The sequence below is a fragment of the Struthio camelus genome, chromosome 4, assembly GCF_040807025.1.
Source record: "Struthio camelus isolate bStrCam1 chromosome 4, bStrCam1.hap1, whole genome shotgun sequence".
Classification (NCBI taxonomy): domain Eukaryota; kingdom Metazoa; phylum Chordata; class Aves; order Struthioniformes; family Struthionidae; genus Struthio; species Struthio camelus.
Window position 1 is genome coordinate 32,464,280 of NC_090945.1, and position 27,395 is coordinate 32,491,674.

The following is a 27,395-nucleotide window of genomic DNA, read 5'->3' on the forward strand; positions in this document are numbered from 1 at the left end:
CATTATAGATTATTTATTATTAAGATAATACTAACAAGACAAGAATATTTACTGATTACGCGTTTTGAAAAACAAAATAAAAGGCCACAATTTTCAAACTCTGCCTGAGTTGTTACATAACCCCTCTCTGGGAGAGAAATTTTGACAAGTAACAGCTTTTTCCAGGTTTCCAAAGCTATGGATTTTTCACTAGTTTTTAAGAATTCTTGTGCATGTGAACACCTATGCTGTAGTCTTTAATAGGGATTTTGCTGACCACCTCCAGGCTCACAGAGAGGAGCTTAACCGTAGCCAGTATTGCTCATGATTCGTGTAAGTCTTCTCTCAAATCTCCATTTCATTATGCCGCCACTGCATGTCCCTGCTAAGACAGAACAACACAGCAAGACTTTCACAAGGTGAAAAAGGTTTGGTGGGAATGGGGCTCACCACTCCCAACCACCCACGATAACTTCAACCTGCATTATTTTGTTTTCCAGTTTCTCTAATGTGCTATGATGTATCTATTGCTACTACTTGCAAAAGGTTAATGTTCTCAAAGCAGGAGACTGCTTTAAACTTTTGAAAAGTTTACTCCTGGATACAATTGTGCAAGGAAGGATAACATCTAAAAAGTTTGTGCAGGAGGAAAATTAGACTTTGTACAGCCAAATGTCCTATCGTTAGTATTGTAAATTCAAACTTGGGAGAAAACATGGTTGTTATTTTCCCCTGTGACCCAATTTAAAAATACCAACAGGTAATTTTACTAGTAAATAGCATAGTAAAACTTTCTTCTTAAATTTTAGCATGGAATGGTACAATACTATAATTATGCAGCACAGTTTGGACAAAAGGTAAGACATCATTGTAGATAACTAGGCAAAAAAGAACTAAAATGAGTTCACGTGACACAGATTCAGTTAAGTCTACTGCTTCTCTTAGTACATGTGTTTATTATATGCTGGATGGTGCTTTGACATTTATTACTACATGCTCCTTTCTAAAACAGAGTGGTTAATTACAGAAGCATCTCTCTAACCAACTTAAATCTTATTAGGTTGTCTGTTTCAGTAATGAATACTCATCCTAATAAGCAGTGTGTGGTATGACAAACTGCACAATTTGTTTTATGTCTCCAAGGCAGAGGTTTCGCACAGGAATCCGCTGGTTGACTGCCCAAATATTTCCATTAAACTTTTCAAAGGCTTCAATGCTGCTCACTGGGAAAAAGAAAAAAGAATGTTTTAGAGGGAGCAAAAGTAAATGATGTTTAGCAACAGACTTGATACATCATGACTTTTTCTTTGCAGACCTCCAAAGCGCACTGTATTTTTGACTGCAGGTTATCAGTTAAATGTGTTGTAGCATATAAACACTACTTCTTTGTAAATCCTACTTATCTGATGGCTTGTAAAAGCTTGCTGTGCTACCACCAACAAAGCAGAATTTTAAGGAATCCCTCATCTTCAGCTGTGTTACTAAGATATTAATGAATTCCTCTGCACGTCGGACAAATTCCACCAAGCCTTATTTCTACAAAAAGTTACTTGATTAACTTGAAGCATGAGGTAAACCAATTGTGTTTGCTGAGATTACTGATATAAGTAGCTTCCCAGTGATGTGAATTCAGGACCAGCAGCCACACACAGGACGGCTGTACTCTGAGAAGAAAGTGGAACAATAATATATGCTCAGTTAGATATGCTTTCAGCATCAGTTCAAGGCTCCATCTGAGATTTCATCCACCACTGCTATTTCTAGCCCTTCACGGAATAATAAGTATTTTTTTAAAAAAAGTGAACCGGATACTATTTTCTCATATCATCAAAATTCTTTTGATTTTTTTCTTTGACTACTTCAAAATGTATAACGTGTTTCAATGCAAACTGAAAGTTAAGAACCATACCCTAAAGTGTTTACAATTAAACATACTAAAAAATTAGATCTCTTCTAACTGGAGATGCATTGTGGCTGATGACTTGCAAAATAGAAAAAGTCAGCCTGGCTTTCAGTCCCGCAGCAATCTTGCAGCACTTAGAACTGAAATGCTTTATAAACATTTTTTTTTTCAAGAACACTGAATCCGAGCTCATGAAGAGACACTTTTTGTAACTTTGTGATGTTACATCCGTAAAAAGTCATTTTTTGAAGAAAAGAACCCAAACAATCTAAGCAGTCATTCTGGGCACCCATATTCTGGCAGAAAAGAGAGTCACTTTTTTCCCCTGTTTTCAATTTGTTCCATAAAAGGGGTTTCATAACAGTTTGCCTTCCCTCCTACCCCCTTTTTAGTTACTATCTCTGCCTTCATTAATGAAACTGGATTGGTTGTCATCCAAATGAAAATCTGGGTTAACATTGAAACAATTTTAGCGCTGCAAAACATGTATGGGGGGGAAAGGAAGACTTCATAAATTCTATTACTTTCACTGTAGCACTGCATTCATGTGTCCCAGGGTGGAGACAATTTCTTGGTAACTTGGTTTGCCAATGTGATACTCTCAGGTGCCCTTAGCTTTCTCCTTGAGCAAAACCAGCAGCTTGAGACACACGCTCCTGCTGCTTTTTGGCACATCCCAGCCACATTCATTAAACACCCATTCCCCTGCATGTCATTATTCCCAGTACAATACAGCAATTGGTAGCGAAACATATCCTGCACAAGCATTTTGTAAATTATTTTACAGTTGTGGGCTTGTTTGGGTTTGTGTTTTTCTGATTAGATTTGAGTGCTAAAACAACATGAAAGAAAGACCCAAGACATTTGGTTTATTTATTAATGCAGTTAAGAATAATATTTACCTTTTATCACATGAACATAAGAGACATGGTTATTTTATATTGCACTGGATGATGGAATAAGCAAATATGAGTTTGAGAAGGATTCATACAGCTTTATTGTTATGTTCTAGGTGTATTTAGTACATACTTTGCCAGAGTACATTGAAAAATAACACTTTCTCTGCTCCATTTCCTTCTACTCTTGTGTTGGTGCTCCAAAAAGTAATATGAATTGTTGACTGGGAGCAAAAGTAATTTTGAGAATCCTGACCTGGGAGGTTTATTTGCGTAACTTTCAGTTGTTTCTGTTTTAGTTAATATATTTTCTACCAAGGTCCATGTTCATATTTCAGCCAACCTTTTTTTCCCTTAGGTTTCTATCACCATCTTGCAGTCCATTTTGGAAAGCAAAGTCACGTGGAACGCAAAACTCAGACAAAATATTTTATTCTGGAACGTAATGAAGCCAACTGAGCAACTTAAGCATTCCTTAGTCCCACTGACTGCACCAGCTCCTTAGTCGCGTACTTCACTAGGCATACCCTGAAGGATGGGGCCCAAGAATAACATTGTATTCAATATTTTTCATTAGCACAAACTAAAAGTGCAAAGAGACTACTCCTGAAAAATATCTTTAACAAGTCAGAAGGTTAGAGCTTCACTGTGCTCACCCTCAGGATGACAAGAGAGGAGTTCACTTAGACAAAGCAATAATTCAAGAGCCCGATATCTGTATCATTTAAATCGATGTCCACTGAACTCTGGTTGCACAGAAGAAAACTAGATTTCTCACAACTCTTGGGTCCTAATCCAATTTTCACAGGACTAAAATAATGCCATAAGCAAATATCCAGTGTGACAGTTGATATCACAGTGAAGTTTTGCTCCCCTACCTCTAAAAGATGCCAACAATGATTCTTAAACGATAAGAAATACTTCAGTTAAGTTCTTTTTACAGTGTACTTGTTGGGGTGGAAACAGAATGTACATGCAGACTTTCCACTTGCTGCAACTGCCACGAGCTGAGAAAAACAGAAAGGTGAATCGCAGGCAAGCTCATGCTGGAATTGTACCATGTACCTTTAGGAATCCTTAGCAACATCTTCAGGTGTCGTCCCTTCCGTGGAAACTGAAAATGGAGACAAAATACCAGTGAGAAATATTTCTCTTGTTTAGTAGAGTATAACTACAAAACAAAGGAAATGACTTATTCAGCTATAAATAAGACAAATCCTTCGGGCCAAAGGGAAAAGATTTTCCAAGTAATACTAGAGATACAGACATTTTCCTTTTATCTGTCTTATTTCTAATTTTAATAGAGTTTAGAGCAACTTCCAAAATGCTTTGAAAATCTCCAGTGTGATGATTTTTAACACACGTGCTATTGTACACCTTCAACTGCAACACAGCAAAGGGTCATTTATAGCTGCATTGAAGCACTGTAGGGTTTATAAATATAACATTTTCTATATTTGTCTTTATGGGAATATAATCAAGAAAAACCCATCCTTCAAATTAAATAAGCTCAAAAAAAAAATGTGTCACATCACATGCAGCAAAAGGGAGAATTTCCTTTGTTTAATAAATTTTACATCTAACAGCAGAGCACTGAGCTTAAAGTGCCCTGGTGGTCCAGCTTAGTAATACTCATTTCTGAAGTACAGCAAATAATTTCAAACTTAAATTTTCTACTCACAAAAGACACTAAGATGCCAAACACAGTCATCATTAGCAGACACATTGTGTCACTTAATGTGTCCTAGATGCTCTTGCAGCTAGTCCAGTGCCAATAGTCATTAGTTTTTTTCAGAGACAAAACATTTCAGATCCCGCTATGCTGTGCACCTTCTGAAGTTTGCCCAGACTCCTCAGCATCAGCTTCCTGGTTCCTTGAGGCCACGTCAGACATCTCTTGAGCTGCTGAGGCTACTCCTTCTTTGACACTGTCTAAGTTTTCCTCATGGGCAGAAGAAACTGCAACATCCAAGCCTTCACCCACAGTTTCTATGAATCAAATTAGAGAGATAATTGTCTTGTCTTTGCTCTCCATTCATCACCACAAATGAGGAAGAGCACTCAAGGCTCACCACATGTGAGGTACCTGCTTAACATGCAGACTGGAGTCAAGAAATTGCAGGCAACAAGACCTATGAGGTGATTAAATTTTAGCACGCAAATAAAAGTTTGCAAGTGGAATTCCAGGAAAAGTAGGGGCTAGTATCTGACTCTCCCTAGCCCTGGGGCAGAAAACTCTAAACACCAGCTCTTCCAGTGTATTTGGCCAGAGGTATGTATTCTCTAAAGTGCATATTCTCTTACAGATACCCTCATTTTATTTTCTGGTTTCTGTCAAATTATGGATGTGCAAGACATAAATGTTAACATGTCAGTGGAAATAAGCCTAATCTGATAAACACCATAGGACACGATGTATATTTTCCCATATTTTTGCAAAGATGTCACCAGCGGTTTTAATGCAGAAACATCCTAACATCAGGCTGAGAGATTAGGCTGTGATCCAACGTAGCATGACTGCCAGCCAGCCTTCTTTCAATGCTCGTTAAAGATGAAGCAACCAATTTGTATAAAAGGCCTGTACTCTGCCTATTTGTCCAACCATTTCCACATACCCGCTGCAGGAGGACTGAACACATCAGCCAGAAGTTACATCTTAAGCGGTACTTGAGTAAAATCTCTTATTGTGTTCTTCTCACTTCTCTATTAGAAGTCTCAGCATCAACACACACCTCAACTGCTCTGCAGGGCAAGTTGTACAGGGACTTGGTTGTTACAGCCTGCGTCCCATACCACGATCCTTGTGTGTTACATCCAGTTAACTAAACTGCTTCATCAGAAGTGCAAGAAATGCAGCAGGCAGGAGTGCTGTAGAGCTACTATCCCATGGTTTTTTTTCAAATATCAGCTTGCAGATAATTAACTATGGCATATTCTGAACTTCAGCTATTTGACTTTGTTTAGCAGAATACTGACTGAATTTTGAAGAAGCAACAGAAACACTCAAGAATTGCTGCTTTTGTCACTATAGGGAACGGCTACCCTGAAAAACAGAGCATTTAAAATTCAGAACATTATGTATTTTATGGTTAGCATCCCTTGATGCAATGCAACATATTTGCTGCGAGGACTAGCTGCTGGTTTTAAATTTGTAACATCAAACATTCAGTTCATATTACAAATACTTTGCTCTCTGGCTTATGGTATTTTGTCTTGCTAATTTTCATTTAATGTGATGTTTCACTATTTCAATTTCTTTTGTTTTAACAAAAGCAGAGCAGTAAACAAGTGAGCAACATGCATTTTTCTGCGGGTTTATTTTTCAATAAAAAAAACTCACTTCCTCTGAATGCGAATTGTGTTCAGTTGTCACCTACAGGAATACCTGCCTTGAAAACAAATGTTAACATTTACACCATGTGTACTGAATGATTTGTGTCCAGCCCGAAGTATACTGCATACCTATCAGAAAGGCAACCTACTGCAACAAAATATGGATTGCTCACAGTTTATCCACCATGGTCTGTGCAGAGCAGTTGTCACTCCCTAAAATGCAAAGGAACCTGTTGTAACTTGCATTTTTGGCAAAAAAAAATTGCATTTTTTAAATCCTTGGTCTGTACATATGAATAATTGTCCCCGGCTACCACAGAAAACTCTAGCTAGTAGTTTCATTTTTAAAAAAATTCTCAAGTAGCTTTCATGTTTGTTCTTTGAGCACATGCAGGTAGAATTTCATAAGAATCACCTTTCTGTTGCCAGAACTTATCTGCTCTTGTCAGGAAGAGAAAGCTGAAAATAGCTTGTGATGAGAATGCACTTGTTCACTGCAGTGTCAGGTGTGGCAGCTTGCACTGAGTCATTACCCATTTCATAATGCGTTATCACTGAGAAGGACTCAGCTTGTCCTATACAGATCATCTTGGCACTGTTTTTTGGCCTGTTGCAACTGTGATAAGCCACCTAAATGTCATTTGGTGCTTTGAGCAGAGCATCGTAACAATGAGAATTGCTCCTTTTGTAATTATGTGCTGTCCTTACAACTAAGGCTTTCTTGATTATATATGAAATTAGAAGTTGCATACCACCTTATTGAAGTTTTACTAGTACATGTATGGAAAACTATTAAACACTAAAGAAAATAGGAGCTTCTTAGTATTGCTAGAATTAGCTATCAAGAAAAAAAAGCTATGTGCCACTCTGTGTAGTCTTCTATTACAGCCCAATTACTGTTCCTGTTCAAAAATGAAGTGTCACACATGTTAAAGATGCACTATAGTATACACAGGAGGAAGGCTCTTTGCATGGGTTTTTGGCTTAAGTAAGAGTTTTTGTTAACTTCATCCAGAAAAAGAACTCGGATGCATTTCTACATCCCAAGTACTGACCATCTGGTGGTATATACAGTTCTTCAAAAATGGATACAAGTGATTGCACTGTGATGAAATTCACACTTTGTTTCTTCTCAAGTCCATACTGAACAACTACTACTTTTCAGACCTACCATTGTTGAGGTATCCTGAGCATATTGTTGTATCAGTCCAGGAATGTGAAAACTATTTTGAACTTGAATGTGTCATACAACTCTCTGGGTATTTTTTGGTAGTTTGCATGCAGCTTGGTCTTGGAACAAACGGTCTATAATCGGTCTATTCACAATATAAATATGTTTCTCCCTGTTCTGGGGAATTCCTTTGATCCCAGGCAACACAAAAGTAATGATTACCTCAAACAGGTCAGCCACCTCTTTCAGAATTGTGACAGTGACAGTCCCTTCTCTGTGATTTGCATTAGGGTCCATCAACCTGCCTACCCTATTAACCGGGCAGCAGGACAAGCATTACAAAGTTTAGGAATTTCTCCTTTTTGTTTCCCTATATGTTAAACTTAATCCCAGTCTGAAAGTCTGCTGAACTTCTAAATAACTCAGTGCTAATTTTTTTAAAACAGTGTGTACTTCATATTTTTTCAGTCCTGTTTAATTTCTCTTACTTGTTCCAGCAGGTACACCTTACTTGATAAGAGAGATTTTACTCTGTGCCAGGTACAGTAATGGCTCACTCTCCGTAACACTAGGAAGAACGATTTTGCTCTTCTATTTGTCCAATTTTTTTGAAGTTACTAACAAGTCTGTCATGCAACTCTATGGGAATCAGCAGATGATGTAATTGAATTCTTTTAACTTTTGTTAATTCAAATTCTAAAACAGCTAAGCTTTATTTTTTCAAAATAAATCATAGAGAAGTTACAGCATCTTAATGGATACCATGTTGTTACCCAAGAACTGACAAGTCTGAAATTCTGAAGTCCTTGTATTCCTTGTGCAGTGACGACTGTCACCCATTTTCTTGTCTTTATGCCAGCTTCTTACAATTTCCGCAGGCTTGGAAACAAAAATATGACTGGGCAGGAGCATACTACACTTGCTATCAAACGCAACACCAAACCATTTATGTTATGAAAGCACATCTGTTTTGAGTTATTACTGAGTAAATAGGAAAAAGGAAATTAACTCTACAAACAAAAGGAAATCAGGGGTTTTTTGCTTGTCTTGTTTTTTCTATAAGGTAGTAGCATTAGGACATTCCAGTAGCTTATTGGCACTGCACTGACCTCTAGTTCCACTTAGAAATGTAAGTTTCCCAAAACGGTAACTCCATCATCTCAGCAAACAAGAGCTGCTCCTTGAATAAAATAATTATTTCTGCACACTTTAAAGACACCAGTTTTCTCTTTAAAATGCTACAATTGCAGCACAGGGAGAGCAAGACTTTATTTCTGCGCAGTCACAACAGACCAGAAAATATCCCAAATGAATTGCATTTCTGCCTTCTTATGATTTTCAACTGAACTGTCTGAGTATTAGTGAGCTCAGCTTCCTCCCAGCAGAACACAGAAGTGTGATAAGCAGGGACTTGCATGACTTATATGACTGACAAGAATCTTTGTTCCAGGTAATAATAAAAACAAGCAACAAAAAAAAAATTTTTGATTGACTTCCAGAATCCAGGTCCTACTACTTGGAAAGCAGTGGGGGAAGATGCTATAAATTACCTTTAAAAGCTTTATAACATTGCAGAGGGTCCATTTATACAGAAGCAGCCTGGAAGTTTGCCTGGGCCTCAGAGCTCTGGTCAGAAATGGAATCGACTTGCACTGGCAGTCCTCAACTACTGACGGGGAATAGCAGGCTATAGGCTGGTCATGAAGCAGGCAGATGAAAGAGAGGTATGGAACAAATATGGGTCCTGCTCATAAGCTGATCTGAAATCTGCTAAAGAACTTGATTTTTTCAATAATTTTTCTACGAGGAAATGTTTCTGATAGTACTTCTAACCCAGGAGCTGTTGCCAGGTTTTAGAGTTCAGTGATCATAAAGCTGCATTTACTACGTCGTGTTTCATACCCAGCACCATGTGTGAAAGGTGCTAACAGAGCAACCTAAGAACTGTCAACTGTGTACATGTAATCTGAGATTATTAAGAATTCCTAAAGACAACAATAGTATATGCAAGATTAAGTAAGACCAAAGTAAGGTCCGACGAAATAAGCAGGTTTTATACAGTAACCTGTCAGCATTGTTGAGAAATGCAAGCAGACAAGTGGGAAGTGAAAAGTTCTAGCCTTCTGTCCTGCCAAGTCTGGACTATGCTGGGAGGAAGGTATCTTCCTTTGTTATAACAAAGGAGTCTCCTCAGTGCTAATTTAAATGACCGCTTCAAACCTTAAAGCAGTATTTCAAAAAAAATCTCAACCATATTTACAGGAGGTCTGGATCTTCAAATTTCCACTAAGATAACAGATAGTCAACAATTGATAAGAAAACAACAAGTCTTTTACATATAGAAAGGGAAGGAATATAAAAAGGAAAGAACCACTTCTCTCCTTCCTCATGCAGATGAAGCACTTCAGCTTGTGAAAGAAATACTTCTCTTAATACTTAAAGGAAACTGCATCAAATACAGCATTATTAAAATAAGAAGTGATCAGGTAAAGAAAAAGGCCCTTGGAATTCAGAATTTTAATCCTACAGAAAATTTTTTGCCACCTTTGTCCAGTCAACTCAGCACTGAATCAGAATGTTTTGTTGAGTGGTTTTCTGTTGAAAATTTTTTTGTTTTTTTTAAAACCTAGTGATCCAATTTACAGACAGACCAAAACAAATGATCAGTAGGCACAATTACGTAAGCTGGCTTGTTTATTATAATGAACTTATTTATTATATTTTTATATCTTAGAAGAGTTTAAGCTTTCCCCTTTATTTTTTAAGTGGCTCTGTAAGAATATTTTTCTTGAATACAAGAGATGAAAAAGAAAGGTGTTCCCGAATTTAAAAGTATATGAATTTTTTCCTCTGCTCTGGAAAAGGTAGGAAATTTTTTTTTTTTTTTAAAACGAAGATGAAAGTTTCATAACAACAGCATAAAAGATAACCACAGCCTTCTCAGGAGTAGAACCTATAATTTTTTTCCTCCCAGTTTTGCATTTCCCTGCTAATATAGTCAAAACTATCATATTTTAATTTTAATCCTTTGATTCATTTTAACAGAAACTGTCATTTAAGGTAAAAACAAACACAAAAATTGAACAGGCATTGATTTCCCTTTCTTTTAAGATGTAAAACTATACCTTTCCAAGGTTAATCATTTCACTCAGAGCACCACCTTTCATTTCATTACCTTTTTTTTTTTTTTTTTAAAGCAATCAGCATGAGCCTGGTATCTCTAATGCAGAATGTCATGTTCAATTACTTTTCAAAAGATTCTTTGCAGAAGAATTTGGCTTTATTGAGCTAAAATAATACAAGCTGCCCAGCATAATACAAAAGGCATCTGCCTGGAGCCATAGAATGCACATGGACAGAAGCTGGAATACAAAAAAACTCCTTGATATTTTAAGCTATCTATAACATAACCAGTGTCACACAATAATTCCAAAGGGGGGAGGGGAAATCAAATAATTGTGGGGAAAAAAAGATACACTATTTCATTTACAATTTTTTTAGAAAACTAGAATGTGACACCTTTGTTTACATAATCTCCCCAGGCTGAAAAGTTCTCCCCAGTCAGCTCCATTGACAGATTCTAGGATGTCCCCTAAAACATTAGGGTAATCAGAGTGGGGAAAAAAAAAATCTTTTCATAGTTTAAAGAACTGCTAAGCAAAAACTGATATTGGAATAGAATCCACTTAAAATCCATTCAGTCATGTTTTAAAATTAAATCAGGAATGTACTTATAGAAACTGCCAAATAAGAGTACACGAGGTGGGAGTACCTGGTTCCCTTATATCTAGTTCTGCAGAGAAAAACAGTAGTAGGAAGAAATTGTGTGTTCCATTAAGACCAGTTTAACATATTAAGGCTCCTTCATACCTTCTTCTTTAAAGGAAAGGGAAGGAAAAAAAAGTTCCTTAAAGAATAATTCTTGTTCTAAAACATGCAGTGCTGGTAACAGTAGAGGTCCCCTCCCTGTTTTTTCCCCCCCACTCAGTGCATCAGAAGCTGGGTTGCCACCCTGGGATGGCAAACCTGCACTCAACAACCTCCTCTCATTACAGGGGCTCAAACCCACACCTCTTCAGTAGTAAGAAGAGGGGAAATAACAATCACCAGGTTAGTTTGGGACAAAATATGCAAAACTGTGCATACTGCCCTATAAAGTCATCAAGTACTTCAGGATTCACTGACCAGAAGAGAGAGCAAGCTCAGGGCATAGGATGCAGGTACTCACCAGGAACATCCTAAGCACTGTGTCATCCCTCCCGATGACTCCAAACGTGCTTTCCCTACTTCCTACTTTGTAGCCTTTTATTCAGTGAACGTTTAAACACGGTTATCTTACTCCAGCCAGGTAACAATCTCTTTGGAAAGAAACAACACTTAGCACTCAAATGCTTGGCGTCAAAGAAAAACAAAAAATCTACTGGCTCCTTAATCACGGAGCAAGGTAGGCATCTCCCTGAATTCAGCACTTGAGCTTCAGACATGAAAAGAGAAGGCCCTCTGCTCAGGCCTTCCTATGGGCTAAAGGTAAGCCCCTAGGCTTGGATGGTGATTTGCATAACGACTTGTGCCTTCTTTAGCCATTTATTTCTTCCTAGGTGTGTCAGAGGTGCCTAAATCAGGAGTGTAGACCTTACCCTAGCAATACTGCCCCCAGGTGTATTGGGGGAACATTAATGAACATCACACCCATGTTCGTTTGCAGCCCTGGCCATTGTGTTTTCGTAAAATCCTTCTACTCTCCTCAATACTTTGGATTTCACATGTGCTGTTGTTAAACAACTGGAAAAAGCACTGGCTTGTGTTGCTGCCACCGCTCTTTGTCTCTGTGCAATACAGCAGCACAAATATTTCTGCAGCTACATGCTGAACTGAATCAGGGAACCAACAATAATCTAGAAAGATACTAATTATTTTTCAGTCAGATCAGTTCCTTGACCTGGTTCACCAAGGAGCTGCACGAACTTCTAGTGCACAGGACAGGAACTAGCGGCTGGCAATGGCTGAAGCCAACACTGCTCAGGAAATTGTTTGTGGAACAGCACCCTTCACGAGGCTGCGTCAGATGCCCAGTCCCAACCATCTGTTGTTGGATGTAAATGTATTCAGTCTCAGCCTTCTCTACTTAATAACAGCTCACTATAGCTTATGACCATCAGGAAAGAGTTTTCTCTCTTTGGCATTTCGGCTATTCCTTACGTTAACCTGAACTAGAGACACAGAGCCAAAGATCTTTGAGAAACTGAGGAACAAGGAAAGAGAGAGATTCCTCATCATGTCTGCCACTATAAAAATATGCTATATTTTTGCAAGTCACCCATAAGTAACATAGATAAAAATAAACATGAAGTCCAGCTGAAAGCCTAAATCACAGAGTTATGAGGCACATTCCTTAAAATAAGTTGTCTTTCTAAATAGGAAAAAGAAAAAACACCTCCATTCAAGCAAACATTTCACAGGTTATTCATGTCTAATGTAGGTCACAAGGTTCTAAAAAGGCCTCATTAGCTCACACTAACGACTGGAAGACTCACTACAAACAAGCTTATTCTGCAGCGGATGATTAAAAGAAAGCTTCAGACATGTCTGTAATAATCACAATAAGGCATATGTACATAGTACACATGTATATAACGTACATAGTATGTTAATCCAGAAGGACATTATATGAGGTACTGGAAAATACCAAGTACATCACTTTATATTTTTTACAAAGCTGTTAATGTGCTAAAGCATCCAGGATGCAGCCCCAAGTTTCCTAGGAATGAGAAAGAATTCACATTGTGTCTTTTCAACAAACATCTATTCATTGATTGGAACAGATCAGCTGAAAAACTAGTGCAAGTTAACATAAACAACACATATGAAAATGCTCTAATAACTTGATTTACAGAATCCTTCAAAAGTTGTAACAAAATTTCACATTTAAGATAGGCATTTTCTGCAGCACTTTTCATATGAAGCAATGCACCAAGTTTTACTCATTTTGGATACTTTCCAAAGGAGCAAAGGTCATCATGTTATTTTTGGGAAAAAGATATTTCTCTGCAATGAGAAACACTGGCTAAAAGACAATATGAAAATGCCATCATTCTTCCTGTATGCACTGCCACCACAGGAGAATAGAAAGGACTCACTGTTGCCATTCTAAATATTGCAGTATTATCTTTGTAAATACTGCAGTATATCCATGGCATTGTGACAGTATCTCTAATATATGCAGTATTTCTACATGTTGCATTTTTAAAACTTTTCCAAAAAAACAGGTGCTAACATTTAATGAGAAGCAAATGCTAACAGTTTAGGTTGAGCCAAAGTGAGTTGCTGCTCACCAATTAGTTACAGTCACTTACACATTATTCACTTTATGTCATTTCATCAGCCTTAATTTGATTTTAATGCAGTTACTTACATTAACCTCAACTGTCTGTCTTGTTTTCTATTGTAGAGCAAGGGTGTAATTATTCTGTATATCACTTTCCCACACTTACTTGTTTGCACTCTTAGCTGGGAAGTGCTAGGCTTTTTCCATTTTACTGAATTCCCCGCCCCCCCCGTAGTAAAAAAATTTTACAGTATCAGTGCTGTAAAATTCTCTTTTCAGATAAGGTGATCAGAACTAAACAGCCTCTCCTATCTACCAGCTTACGTCTTCAGATACTTATAAGTCTTTCACATAGGCCTTTTCTAAATTTTGTTCACATTCCTTCCACAAAGATTTTGTGTTTCTTTACGCAATAATGACTCATTTACAAGCTTGGTTTTATGAAGGAAAAGCCAGGAGGAAGATAAAAGAGAACAGTGACGAACATATGGCAATCAGAGGGATAGAAAATATAGTGGCCAAAGGGACAAATGGAGAAAGGGATAAAAGTGAAGGGGAAACAACCAACAATTTCCACAAGTATTAGAACTTCCCCAGCAAAACAATATTCATATATTTCAACTCTCTAGAAGTCTAATTTAGCTAGCTAGAATACTATAATCAGTGAACAGAAAGACTCCTCTAAAAGGAGATTCAGAATAGAAGACCTTTATTATAGTCAGTAATTAGGCATAAATATAGCCAGATGATGTGAATACTTTCCTTCAGTCTACACTTGTGTTACACCAATCTACATCTAGAGATCTGTTTAATGCAATGGCTTTGTAGGTATGAAAAGTGCCAATAGGCCTGTTAAGAGAAGCTTCTGATCTACACAGGCAAGGACAAAGGCTGTAAGAAAATAGGGTAGTCACTTGCCCAAAGACAAACTGTAAATAAGTGGTATAATCATGAGTAAGAAGGTCTGACCAGCCCTAACTATCCAGCATCTTACCCTAGCATTTAAGGTTGTAAAGAATTCCAGGTTGAACATGTTTTCCTCCTTCTTACATCTCACAAAAATAAATATGATTAAAAGAATGCATTTGTTCTACTGTGCAGCTCAACTTTGAAAGACAGAATAACTTTCCAGCAGTCCTCAAAATTCTCCCGTTGTCCCAGTATAAACCAGAAAGCATCTGACTACTCATATAGGGTTTAGTAACATACCAAGCCCAAACAATATACACTGATCATGTGAGATGCTTTTGTCTGCTTGGCATCACTGGTCAGCAAAAGTTCTCTACAGAAAGCAGCAACTCCTGTGTCCAGTGCAGCCTATATTCTTTTCTCTAGGATGCAGACAACTGGCATTACAATGCCATTCAAAGCTTAACATGGAAAACGCTGGCACATTCACACACTAATCCTCCCCAAACCTAGTTACTCAACCTTCCTAAAATCAGTCACGCAAGAAGAGCGTTTGAAATACTAAACTGAGAGGAGTCCACATCATTCAATATTTCCGAAATTACAAAAGAATCTGCACTGTTCAGTGTGCTCCTACAGAAGTCAGAAGTCTAAGGAAGTATGGCCTTGGGATAGTTGCTTTTGCTGTTCCAGTTGGTGATATCAAAACGTCAAGCATCAGTACTAGAGTTGGAGAAAAGTTTGTAGCCGCAATACAAAAGCTAAAGCAGTCACTAATGCTGCAGCAAGGCCTAATGCAAATATGTTGCCAATCCGTGCATTTCACAGCATCTATTCTGTCTCAGGGCTAATTGATCTTAACTTATACTCTGCAAATACAGTGTGCACTAAAAAGTGGTTAGCATGAAACTTAACAGCATCAGGCAGTGACTAAGAGTGACTGCAATAGCTCAGCTGATCAAAGTACAGAAAATTGCATTTAGAGGAAGCTAAAACCATGAGAGCAGAGCAACAATATCTTTTTGGGCAACAGCATTTCCCGGAGTTTCAAATACCAGTGGAAGATTGCAAGTTCTTTAAATTGAGGCAAGGATAAAATTCCAGGCAGCTACAATTGTAATTAACTTCCTAAAATTGCAATTAGCCTGATTAAATATTAAATACCTACATCCAATAGGGCAGTTGCTTTTGGTTTTTGAACATGTACACATACACACATATTATTTGTTTATATACACATGTGTATGCTGAAGCTGGAGATGAATGTCCGGTAGCTGGATTCCTTAAATTTCCAGATGTATTTCAGAAAGCCTTACAGATAAAAAGAAACAATTTTCATTTGCATAATCAGAAGTTTAACGGCAATGATAAGAATATTTGCAGCTTCATCTGCAGAAGTAGTATCAAGCTACCAGCAAAACTAGTACGTTATTTAAAGAAGTAATCTTTTAAGAGTAAGCCTGCATTTCCCTTGTCAGTTCTAAGCAAATATTCTTCCCTACCTCAGTAGGTGTGCAGATAATTTTCTTCTCTAAATGGAGAGAATACAACAAACAATTAAGCTGGTTAAATGCAGAATAGCACAGTATTTCCAGAATTATTTTAGAGATTATAAAAATATATTGTTTTAAAATACAAATAGCTGTTTATTGCAGGTAAACACTCTGACTAGTATTGATACATAGAGATCACAGACTTCTGAGTCAAAATACAATCTTATATTTTAAGTATTATGTCAATTGAAATTATACCTTTAAAGACTAGGATGCTGGTTTAAGTTTGTACGCATGAGACCACGTGCTGCTTGTTAAAAGCTATATGTGGTCAAAAGCCACAGGCATATACCAATTCCTTGGAGACTTGAGGAAAGAATGCTTCAGGAGTCTTATTCTACTGCAGTGTGGACCTAGATTAGACATGCAGATTAATTTTAACGTGACCTGGGGACATGAGCCCCTGCTGACTTGCACCCTCCCACAGCAGAATTCAGGTTACGTGGCAGTTTTAGCCAGCCTAACCTAGTCGCAGCAGAGGAACCTCACACAAACTCTTAGGAGAGTCGCGTGGCTTACCCTTGATTTAAGCGCAACAATTAAGAACAATTATTTAAAATAGTCTTTATTACTGACCAGTGGCAGGAGAGACTAGGTACAGCTAGTACAAAAACATAGTCTCAGAATCCAGTTATAACATCCCAGCAATGCTGAAGGGAACAAGCAACACTACACTGGTCAGCACATTCCCCCTTCCATTAGGGACTAGCGATTATTGAAATGAAGTACAGCTTCTGTTGTTTGATATGAAATGTTTTGCTTAATACGTATCTTCCTGATTAGAGGTTGGAAGAAAGATGGCTGAAACAACATGCAAACGTTACTCAGCAATCTTATCCCCCACAGGTTCACTTGTGCCAGCTTTACCACACAGCAAAGAATAACCTCTGCAGCAAGACTTGATAGAGGACGTCTGAAAAAGCTCTCAGAATCCCTTTTAAATATCCAAGTAACGGAAGAGCTACGTTGCCAGGGAAAAAAAGATCTAGGAAATCAGTAACATCTATACATATACCTACTTCCAATCATTACTAGCAGTAACCAATAGTTGAAAGGTATTTACTCTTATGAAATACCACTAACTACACAAAGTCACCACATCTGGAATTAGATCCTGAGAATTAGTCTGTTTAAGCACAATGTTTCTCAAGAAAGATTCAAGAGCCTTAGCTTCTTCATCTTCAGGAGAGCAACAGGAACATTTCTCATATGCAAGATACTACAATATCAAGCAAATAATAAATATCCTTAGATAAGCATTATGAAAATAACATTCAACCACTTCTAGATACAAGCAAATGCCCACTTCTTTAAAGGGAAATTTTGCAATCGCTCTGCAGAGTGAGAGGTAAATACTCCAAGACAAATGTTAAAAATGTTTAAAAAAACATTTATACGTCTTTATGTCTCTGATTTGCTAACTCTAACACATACGGCACTACTTCCTTTTTTCTTTTTTAAAGATAATCTGAATATTCTATAGAAAATGAGATTTTTAAAGACATTCAGTATTTTTAAACTATTGTCTTGTAAATATCTTTATGTAAATAGTAATAGTCACTACAAATATATTTATCCATAGTTTTCTATTAGCTATATTACATTTAACAAGCTGGACCAAATATTATTTTAAAATACATTATTTATAATTAATTCTTTTGCAGATGAGCACAGGAACTATTCACAGGAGTTGAAATCCCATCCATATCTAGAACCTTCACAGAAGTCTGCCATTTGAAACACAGCACTGTCTCCCAAGTTCATTTGTTAAAAAGCAATTAAGATTCATCAGTTACTCAATAAAATGTCACCAAGGAAAAAGAGGAGGAAACAATTCTGGAAAGACAGATAGAACAATATCTGCTAATACCTTTCAAGGTGCTATGATAGCCACCTAAAATCTAGCAGTCACAATATTTTTAATCTTACCATCAAGAAAGTTTGATTTGCGTTTAGGAGTTATCCCCTCACATACACGTACGCTTGTTTTCTTGAATGAGGTCAAATATAGGTGTGTGGTAAAGGTTCCATGTTTAAGACAAGCTGAAAAATCACACTTGCTGGTCACACTGAAGTCTTCCTTTCCAAAGGAAGAATTACAGTGCAGTTTCTCTTTCCTTGCAAATCTTTGTTACTTTCCTATCTACCGAAAAATTGCTTTATGTGCATCCCTCTCAACTTTTGATTGATTCAGCTAAAGGTAAAAAGATAAGTGATTGCTCTATACTTGCAGTCCAGCAATAAATAAGTTTTATTGCTGAAAATAAAGCTAAATTATAACCCTGCTATTTACGGAGCTTATGGATAGGTTTGCATTTGCATTGTGGTGAGTTTAAAAAGGTAGGGTAAACCAAAATATTTCAGACAGGGCGACTGCTCAGAACACGATATGTAGCCTCTAACTGACATAAGTATTTAATACTAACTTGATGTTTACTTAATATTGGAAATTTTAACCTAATATTTCCTTATCACTGAGATCATAGTGACATTTTGGTTGATATGCACAATTCTACTGATGTTACATTAATAGAACAGCTATATGAACTACAGTGAAATGTCTCAGGAATAGTGAAATATAGCTTTTAGATTCCTTAACAGACCCTGAAGAACCAGATCATCAGAACAAGTGTCTTATGCTCACTTAAATATAAAATCTTGATAAAGAGACATAGAACGTGGTAGTAAACTTTTCATTCTACTAGTCTTAGACAACAACGCTGATGCCAAAGGTACTTTTAGAGGCATGGATTTAATGAACTTTCAAGAAAGATATAATTACCTTATGCTTGTGATACGCCAAGGTAACACCTAAATTACTTTTCACTGCAGGACTAATTCCCTTAGGAGTGCTGATGTTTGTTCTCAACATTCTGTAGTAAGAAGTAGAGGTTTAAGAACTCACAACACACACACACGAACTGCATTCATAAGATAACCTTGCACTGCAGCAGCTTCTGAATTAGCAGCAGCTTCCAAGTTAGCAGCAGCTTCCTCCTGTGTTCCCTCCACAGCAGCTGGTAAGCCACTCTCCCCTCCAGTTTCTGAGGATACCTCAGAACTCTCATCCTGTGCTGCAGGTCCAGCAGCAGTTACTGTATCAGTCGCTTCTGTGGCTGCTTCTGCTTCAGTGACTTCAGTTGTCTCCTCTTCATCACCTTTTAAGGATTTATTTAATACAATAAAGAAAGCGTAAAGTGCATGCATGCAACATAAATTCAGCAACTGCTTTCTACCATCAGTGTTTCAATTTAAAATGAAAAGCTAAGTTTTGGGGTCAGAAACAAAATCAAGAAATTAAGATTTTTATCTACTCATCTCACCTAAGGTGGCACCAAAAGAGATGTTTACAAGATCAGGAAACCATATCCTTACTTACTGAGTTTCATAACTGCTTTACTGTAATAACAAATAGTGCTGCATAAAGCAAGTGACTGTAAGGCGGTGGTGGTGGTGTGGCGGTGATAGGGACCACGTCAAGTGCATCCAAGCCCACTTTCCTGTAAGAACGAGCGACAACACACCCATGGACTTCATGGGAATAGGATTCCTGTCCAGTTTGCAGTCAGCAGCAAGGTTATCAGATGTGGAATAAGACATTCGCTGTCATACTTAAAAGCTTTTATGTAGCTCATCATCAGTCAGGTTCACAGCTTCTGTGCACTGCAGTGCATGGCGTGACTTCAGTTTGTGCAGGTAATACATAAGCTATTTTCAAAATGGCAACCTTGGCTGGAGATAACTACATCACAGAGCCCAACATATGATTAGTTTCTTGGATGGGTTTTGTGCCACCTCTTAGCTCTACACTGCCCTATTCACCTTGCTTGTTTTAGAGCTAGAGTGAGTGTACTGTGATCATGCTTCTGACTGCAGTGCAGACATCCTGTAAGAGCCATAGTACTCAGATAAGAAAGATAGGATCCGTGGAACAGACTAAACAAATAGGAGATCTAGGCTGAAGTTAAACACATAAATAAGAAAATAGCTTGTAATTTTTAAGCAGCTAGAGTTAGCTTTACTGGAGGTGCAACCACCCACGACTGATCATTTTCTCTTTGCAAGTCCCAGCTTTCTCTTAAAGAGCCGCCTACACTGCTGTGGGTAACACTCCATAGAATCAGAAAAATCCAAGGTTTCGGGTATTTTTGTTTTGTTTTTTCTTAAACGAGCATGCATTACTTCAAACTCAACTGAGAAAAACTTTAAAAAACTAACGGCACAAAGCAAGAGAAAAGACATGCACAAACACCATGCGAACATGCACTAAGATCAAGTTAACAAGAGGAAGTAATATAGCAAGTGTTCATTGTGAGTTTACCACTAGACCCAACTCACCAGGTGAAAAACAGAACTGGAAATAAAGTTTGAAATATAGTTGCAAACTAAGTAAGAATAGAAAAAGGAAAAAAAAAAGGAGCTTAAAGAGACATAGTCAGAATTATTTTATTATTCTAGATCTGTTTAAGAACTCATCATTTTACATGTTGTTTTTTTTATGCCAGTTCAAGGCTACTTTTCATATATTCAAATTTAAACACAACTCTATTCATTGATCAGGGGAAAAAAAATTATATTAAGCAACCTGACCATGTCCCTTTAAGAGAATGCTATCTTTCAAAAAACTAAATTAATTACACAAAGAACAGACTAATAGCCAAGCTCAACATTCAGTACATTTTATTGGACAGTCAAATATAGATGCATTCATTCAGAACAGCCAGCTTCTCAATCTCAGAATTGCCTTCCACAGAGCAGATTCAGTAGTAGCTCAATATGGTTTGGCCTTGCAAACATAGATATTTCTTTTAAAGTCTCACAAGTACGAAGTTTTACAATAGAAGGCATAAAGTCATCCCAAGGTAGGCTGCAAGGTACACGTGAACGACTGTCCTTTGTTTGTATTTAACTTCCTCAGGTTTGGAAAGAGATTTCCCTTGTATTTTAGTCTGGAAAGTGTAAAAGCAAAGGAATGATTAGAAAGATTGAATCAGCTTGCACAAAGTTAAAAAGAAAATCATTGCTAAAAAAGGAGGAGCTCAGGAATAAGTGTCAAGGAGACACGGGAGAATGAAAGACATAACTCAGTATCTGCACTATTTGCCAAATAAGCAAGCAAAAAGTTCTGCAAGGTAAACATCATTTTACAGTTCAAACGATGTCCTAGGTTTCCTACTGCTACTTCTAGTCAGGCTTCTCCTAGGGGCTTTTTAAAACTTATCGCTACATGCGAGAGTAGCTTTCCATAAAGAAAAGCTACAGAAAATTGGCTCTTACATCTTTTTTAAATGTTCCATCTTTTTAAATACTATTTCAACCCACTAATAAACAAGTAAACCTGTAATAGCATTTGATTGTTTCTCCTGTTTTGACTGCCTTGTTTGCTACATGCTGTTCTTTATTATAAAGATTTTGGTTTTTGGACTCAAGGGGAGAATTTTCCCAGAATGAGGTAGCGGTGGGAGAGTAGGCGCAAACACTGTTGCATCTTTAAAATCATTCAGGTGAGGCTCCCTCTCATCAGCTGCTCTCCAACTGTAAGTATAAGTTTTTCCAGCTGGAAAGTTCTCTCCACCTTACCACAAGACACGCAGCAAATATGCCACAAATGTGCCATCTGACATGCAACTTTTCTATCCACCATTTCATATTGTTACCAACACTATGTTTAACAGCTTATTTTGGAATCTGATTTTATGTGACCTTAAAAATATCAGATTACTTTTGGAACAGGAGTTTTATCACTCTTATCAGCAATGCTTACTGTGGAAAAAAAAAAAGTGTAAGGACTAACTGGATCTAAAGAATGTGGGGAAGAAGAAGCTGCAGTGGTACTTCCGGGAAAAGCAATACTATAGTAACAGTGTGTGACAAGATACACACAAAAATATGCTTATGCAAGGGGCGGGGGTGGGGAGGAGGACAGGAAAACAGATGTTAAGGCTTTTCAGAAAGCACGTAGAGTATTCCATAGGAAAAATAGGAGCAGAAGTCTCTTTTGGGAGCATGGATTTGGGAAGGACAAATGATTAAAAAAAAAAAAAAAGAGAAGAAGAAGAAAGAAAGCCTGCAGAAAAAGGTATGTTAAAGCTGATTCAACAGTAGATTTGTATTGTTGCCTGGAATTAGCGCAAACATCCAATTAAAAATTTTGCATTGAATGTTTACTCAGGAGTCTAATATTGAATAATACTTCTAATACTAGAAGTATTCTAAACTTCTTACTATCCATCGTAACGGAGGCAGCACTCATCTGCCATTGATTCTGACATGCATGCAAGTTATTAAGCCACAGAAGGCATCAAATCATGGGATGTCTGGAGAGTGCTTAAAGTTACAGTGAAATAATTTACAGAGCCCTGAGTATTCTTACCCCAGTCACATGCAACACAGGTATAGCTTTCAGGGTGTGAGCAGTGCCATTAACTTTGCCGGTATCCCACTCAAACATTTTGGTAGGCTAGGGTTAAAATTTTCAATATCTAAGTGCACCCTAAGAAAAAAAAAGGGAATATAATATAATTTTGCATGCCCTGGAAGGTCTGTCTACTCCTTTTACAGCTACTGTGTTTTTCAGAGTATGCTTTAGTAGCCATCATTTCTCCTCTGAGCAGCTGAACACTAGGTAACTAGGAAAACATATCTGCTTTGGTTCCAGTAAAAATTTGTGGGGGGGGTTAGGGAAGGAGAGGTTGCATTTTCATCATTTGTGAAGAAGAAACAGCATATTGTACCAAAGGATGTCTAAATTTTCAGAAGTCCTGCTCTTTTTTTTTTTTTTGCTGCTTTTTTGTTTGTTTCAGGGATAAGGAAGGGTGGCAGTTAGAACCTGGCCAAATTCTTGGTACCCAGAGAGGAAATTTAAAACCTGTATTGCTTTCAGCTAATAAAGAGAAGAGAAATAAAGGTATTTTGCCTTTTAAAATTTTAGTATCTGTAATTTTAAAGCTTTAAAACTAAAGAATATATTGTATAATTTTATTCAAGAAGACTAACAACTTCAAAAGAAGTAATTTTAGAGGCAGAAAGTTTAAAGCATGTTTTCACACCGTAAAGAAATTTTAAAATATAACACTTTCTATTCAAGTCTACTCTGTGTGCACACAACTATAATAAATCAGTTCCCTAGAATAAATATGAAACAGCTTCAAGTGCTATGGCTTCATTTTTTAAAGAAAGATTTTTTTTGATAACAACTAAATGTACACATAGAGAGAAAGATTCTTACCACACCATTTTTAATTGCTTTTCATAGCAAGACCATGCTTGCTAAACTTCTGTCTTTTAGATTAACTTCATTGTAACACTAATTGAGGTAGACACAAGCAACATTCCATCACAAGTATTTGATCTAACGTGGTCTAATTATTTAAGCAAGAAGTAGTAAGGAAGGAACTGTCATATATTTGGATGGTGTCTGCTTATCAGACAAAAATATCCTAAGATAAAAGTGACAAAGCCAAAGCTGTGGGACAGGAAATAGGTTTTATTTTACAATATTTTAAAGATATATATTTTTTCCCCCTAGCTCAACATACTGTGAGTGAACAAACACGTTCCCTGAGGACACGTGGCCTGGAGCCAAATGGTTGGCTGAGAGAAAGATATAATCTACCCCCCCAAACAAACAAAAGGACAAAACTGATTTTGACAGCATTATGCATTTAGTCAAGTTTCATTAAGCTTTCAGTCATCAAATGCTAATGCCCAATATACAATTAATGGTTCACATATTAACTCTTTCCATCCAAAGAGACTACTGTAGGTTGATCACAGGCCAAATACACTGCGTCAACACTAAATTCCTCTCCAAAATCTGAGTAGAAGTAGCTTTCTAATAGAAAGTTGTCCAAGTTTCGTGACCTCTAGTAAAGACTGTACAAGGGATGACACTGTTAAGGCCTGAGCAGCTCAGCTAGAAATCTGCTCCAAATTCACGTCCACCTGAGAGAAAGAAGAGAGCTCAACTCACCCTTGTGTGAAAGAGGTTTGTTTTTCCGCCCCTCAGCTCTTTCATGAAGAATATTCATATGTTCAATATACTTGCTGCGGGATGAACTGACTGTTCTGTAAGCCTGAAAGGAAATGATACATTTAAACCTACTGCTACATCCCTACAGTTACTAGGTTACATTAAGGGGGAAGAAAAAAAAAAAAAAAAACACCAAAAAACCCGCACACTTTAAACAAGTTCCATTGCCTGTCTTGAAAGGCATGTGAAATCAATATAAACAAGGTTAAAAAAAATTGCTATACTAACATATTTATACATTTCATATTTCTCCATTGTTAGAAAGTAAAATACAAGCCAATGTGCAGCTTTCACAAAACACTGCAGTGTTTTGGAAATGGAATAGAATATTTAAACAGATAAGTATTTAAAAGGTAAGGTAATGAAAAAGTGACAGCAGTAGAAGGTATTATTCTTTTAGATATACAGTCACACAAACACCTTTAAAACATTCCGAACAAGTAGAAGCTACTTATCATTTAAGAGGATTATTTTGCGGGAGAGGAAAACACGTACCTCTTGGGAAGTACTAGTCACTATCTCAAATCATGGAGGGAAAGGAAGCTACAAAATGGAGGCTTTAGGGACATGAAGCACAAAGTCTGATATATTTAGATGAGAGGAAGAAGAAAAAATTGAAAAAAAACACGCTTACAGAATTGGAACACGCTTGTCTAATAATTAATATTATCTTTTTCTTTGTGCCCCAATCATCAGGCTCACGTATCTGAACCCAGAAGGGGAAGAATAGCTTACTGCACACATATCTTACCTACTTTTATATGTTCTTAATGTTTGAGGTAGAAGCCTTATTCCATCTTTAGATGCACTCATTTCACAGTCTTAAGTATGTTTTCCACTGAAAATGACCACAGCCCCATACACCAATGTAACAGTAAAATAGACAAACAATAGGCATTCAGTTTCACTAGTTCTTTGAACTGATTTTTGACTTCTTACATTTCTTGTATTTTAAACTGTATTTAATTATATGCTATGTCATCTACATTACATTGACGCAATTTACACCTTCTTTAACCCAGAACACACTTTAAACCATCTCAACTCAGAAAGCACAAACAGATCCACTTCCAAACACTTACGTAATATAAACCACCAAAAGCAGCAACACCAGCAAGGAGATAGTAAATCATGCTCTCTCCAGAAGAGCCAGGAACACTCCCAGATGACATCTGCCGAAGAGGTGCTACGAAAACCATTGATATTAAGGTAAAGCGCTGCTAAAATACAATCACAAAATAGAATTATGGGATCTAAGCTATGTTTCTTTCTTTTTATGGGGAAGGATGATTTAAGTGTAAAACTGAAGCAAAATTGGAAGGTACAGCTTATCACGGTGTTTAGTACAACTGAGTACAACGGGGTGTGGTGCCTAACTAAATGAGATAAATGGCTGAGGCTGCTCAAAGAATTCAAGATTTTCGGTGAGCTACACTGCCTGCCTATCAGCTTCCAAGTACTGGATTTAGTCTACATAGACATGTCCTACCTAAGGACACGCAGAAGAACCCATCCCTATGCAAAATCCTGCTGCAGTCATAATCATCATAGGTAACAGACGCCCTTCAGTTTAACAGCAGGGCACTTGAAGAGAAAGCCTTTCCCTTTCCATTCACATTCCTTCATTCCCAAATAGACTGCTGGTCCTTAGATACATGCTAAAATCCATAACCTCAAGTGCTGGCCAATATGGCAGGCAGGCAGGCAGGATTACACAATTTTATCTCTGATTGAGTACTTATTTCACTATGATGGCAGTTCTTGCTGTCTATTTTTGTTCAGCTTTTCTGTGACTTTGATGCTTGCAAGAGCCTTGGAATTTTACTATACATCTCAAAAAAGACCCATGAATAATACATATATGTAATTCTGTTCATCACCAAAGCTTTCAGCTGAATTTAATAACATCATGCCAGATGAGTAGCAGAGAAGCATCTCATTGAAAGGGCTCTCATTAAACATAAAAATGGTTCCAAGTGATGCAATCAGTAGCTGCAAGAATAGTCTCCAACTATTGCTATCGTGTGCCAGATCACATTTAGCATTATCCGTCTCATGACGCACTTTTCAGACTCTTCTTCAGTGTTCAGACGTCCTAATGGGTCTTCTAACAGTTATATGCACAATGCTGTAGCGGCTCCTCATCAATAATTTCCTGCCGAAGGTTGCAGGCTATAGGCACGACAGCGCTCAGCGAGCCCGCAATCACCCAGCACGGCTGGAAGGTTTTCGCCACTGGTTACACAACTCCTGATGCGGCAAAAGCCATGGCTGCAACACACCGCGCTGATTCACACCGTCTTTCCCAGAAAGAAAGACGCAGTGTTAAAAGCCTACAGATGAAACCACTGTACTGATCATCCACTCCCCCCCCCGCCCGGAGTAGAAGGGAAGAAAACGATGCGCTGCCTAGTTTCGGGGCGGAGGAGTTTATATCTATAATTAATTCCAAGATCTATTTTCATCGAAAGGCAGGGGAAGGGCACGACCTCGTCTGCGCCGCTCCTCCACGGAGCGAGCTGGGCGAGCCGCAGAGCGCGCTGCTGGCCGCCAGCGAGCCTTCCCCGCCGAGGCCCTGGCGCACCGCAGGAACGGGGCGAAGGTTGAACAGCAGCCGGCCAGCCGCCGCCCTAACGGCGACCGAGCCGCGACCGGCCACACGTACCTAGCCTCGCCCGCGCCCCCGCCCGGAGGGGCGCCGCACGCCCCGCAGCCCTCGGCCCCCGCGGCGCCAACGGCCGCCGCCGCCGCGCGCCCCCCGCACCTGCCGCCGCCGCGCGCCCCGGGGGCGGGGCCGCCGCCGCCGACCTTGGGGCGCCCCGCGCAGCGCCCGGCGGCGCCCCGCGCTCCGCCGCCGACCTCCAGCGCCCCGCGGGCTCACCCACCACCTACCGCGCTGCTTCAGGCGGCTGGCGGCGGAGGGAGCCCTGCTCAGGCGAGCGGCCAGCGCCTGCGAGGCGGCCCGGCAGAGGTACATAGCGGCGGCAGCGGCGGGACCCTCAGGAGCGGCGCGGTGCCCACGGGCTGCTGATGGTGCAGGGCTGCTGCCGGCGCGCACGACACCGATGCCCCCGCCGCGGGGGCGGGGCCAAGCCGGGGAGGGGCGGGGCCAGCGATGGCCCCGCCCCCAAGGGCAGGTGCCGGGGGCGCCGCCGGGCGGCGGAGCGCCCCCCGGCCGCCATTACGGGGCATCCGCCGCGCCGGCCGCGGGGACCCCGCCACTACGCTTTGCGTTAGTAGCAGTGCCGTGCGTTTTTCCCTAAATCGCTCTTCCACTTAGCGCTGATGAAACTC

The 27,395-nt window shown here is 38.8% G+C and overlaps 1 protein-coding gene across 3 annotated transcripts; it reads right to left on the bottom strand.

Moving 5' to 3' along the window:
* Positions 1 to 27,200, bottom strand: MGARP (mitochondria localized glutamic acid rich protein). Of its 3 annotated transcripts, none has more exons than XM_068942086.1 (7): positions 26,994 to 27,191; positions 25,184 to 25,287; positions 24,042 to 24,144; positions 19,009 to 19,227; positions 4,609 to 4,767; positions 3,844 to 3,892; positions 1 to 1,202 (listed from the first exon to the last, which is right to left on the bottom strand). In XM_068942086.1, the coding sequence occupies exons 1-6, from the start codon at positions 27,076 to 27,078 to the stop codon at positions 3,846 to 3,848; spliced, it is 717 nt and encodes a 238-aa protein (XP_068798187.1). In that variant the 5' UTR covers positions 27,079 to 27,191; the 3' UTR covers positions 1 to 1,202; positions 3,844 to 3,845. The 3 variants fall into 3 exon arrangements, with proteins under 3 accessions (XP_068798187.1, XP_009687602.2, XP_068798186.1); XM_009689307.2 differs by lacking the exon at positions 26,994 to 27,191 and adding an exon at positions 26,166 to 26,401; XM_068942085.1 differs by lacking the exon at positions 1 to 1,202 and having other exon boundaries at positions 2,731 to 3,892; positions 26,994 to 27,200.
* Positions 27,201 to 27,395: the final 195 nt, after the last annotated feature.

What these genes read in the sequence shown, in the direction of transcription:
- MGARP (XM_068942086.1), bottom strand. Translation starts at nt 27,078, where the DNA reads ATGTACCTCTGCCGGGCCGCCTCGCAGGCGCTGGCCGCTCGCCTGAGC. An exon ending in CTTTTGGTGGTTTATATTAC is followed by an intron (nt 24,145 to 25,183) that starts GTAAGTGTTTGG and finishes ATTTCCTTTCAG; the next exon opens with GCTTACAGAACAGTCAGTTC. An exon ending in GTCTGGGCAAACTTCAGAAG is followed by an intron (nt 3,893 to 4,608) that starts GTGCACAGCATA and finishes CTCCATTTTCAG; the next exon opens with TTTCCACGGAAGGGACGACA.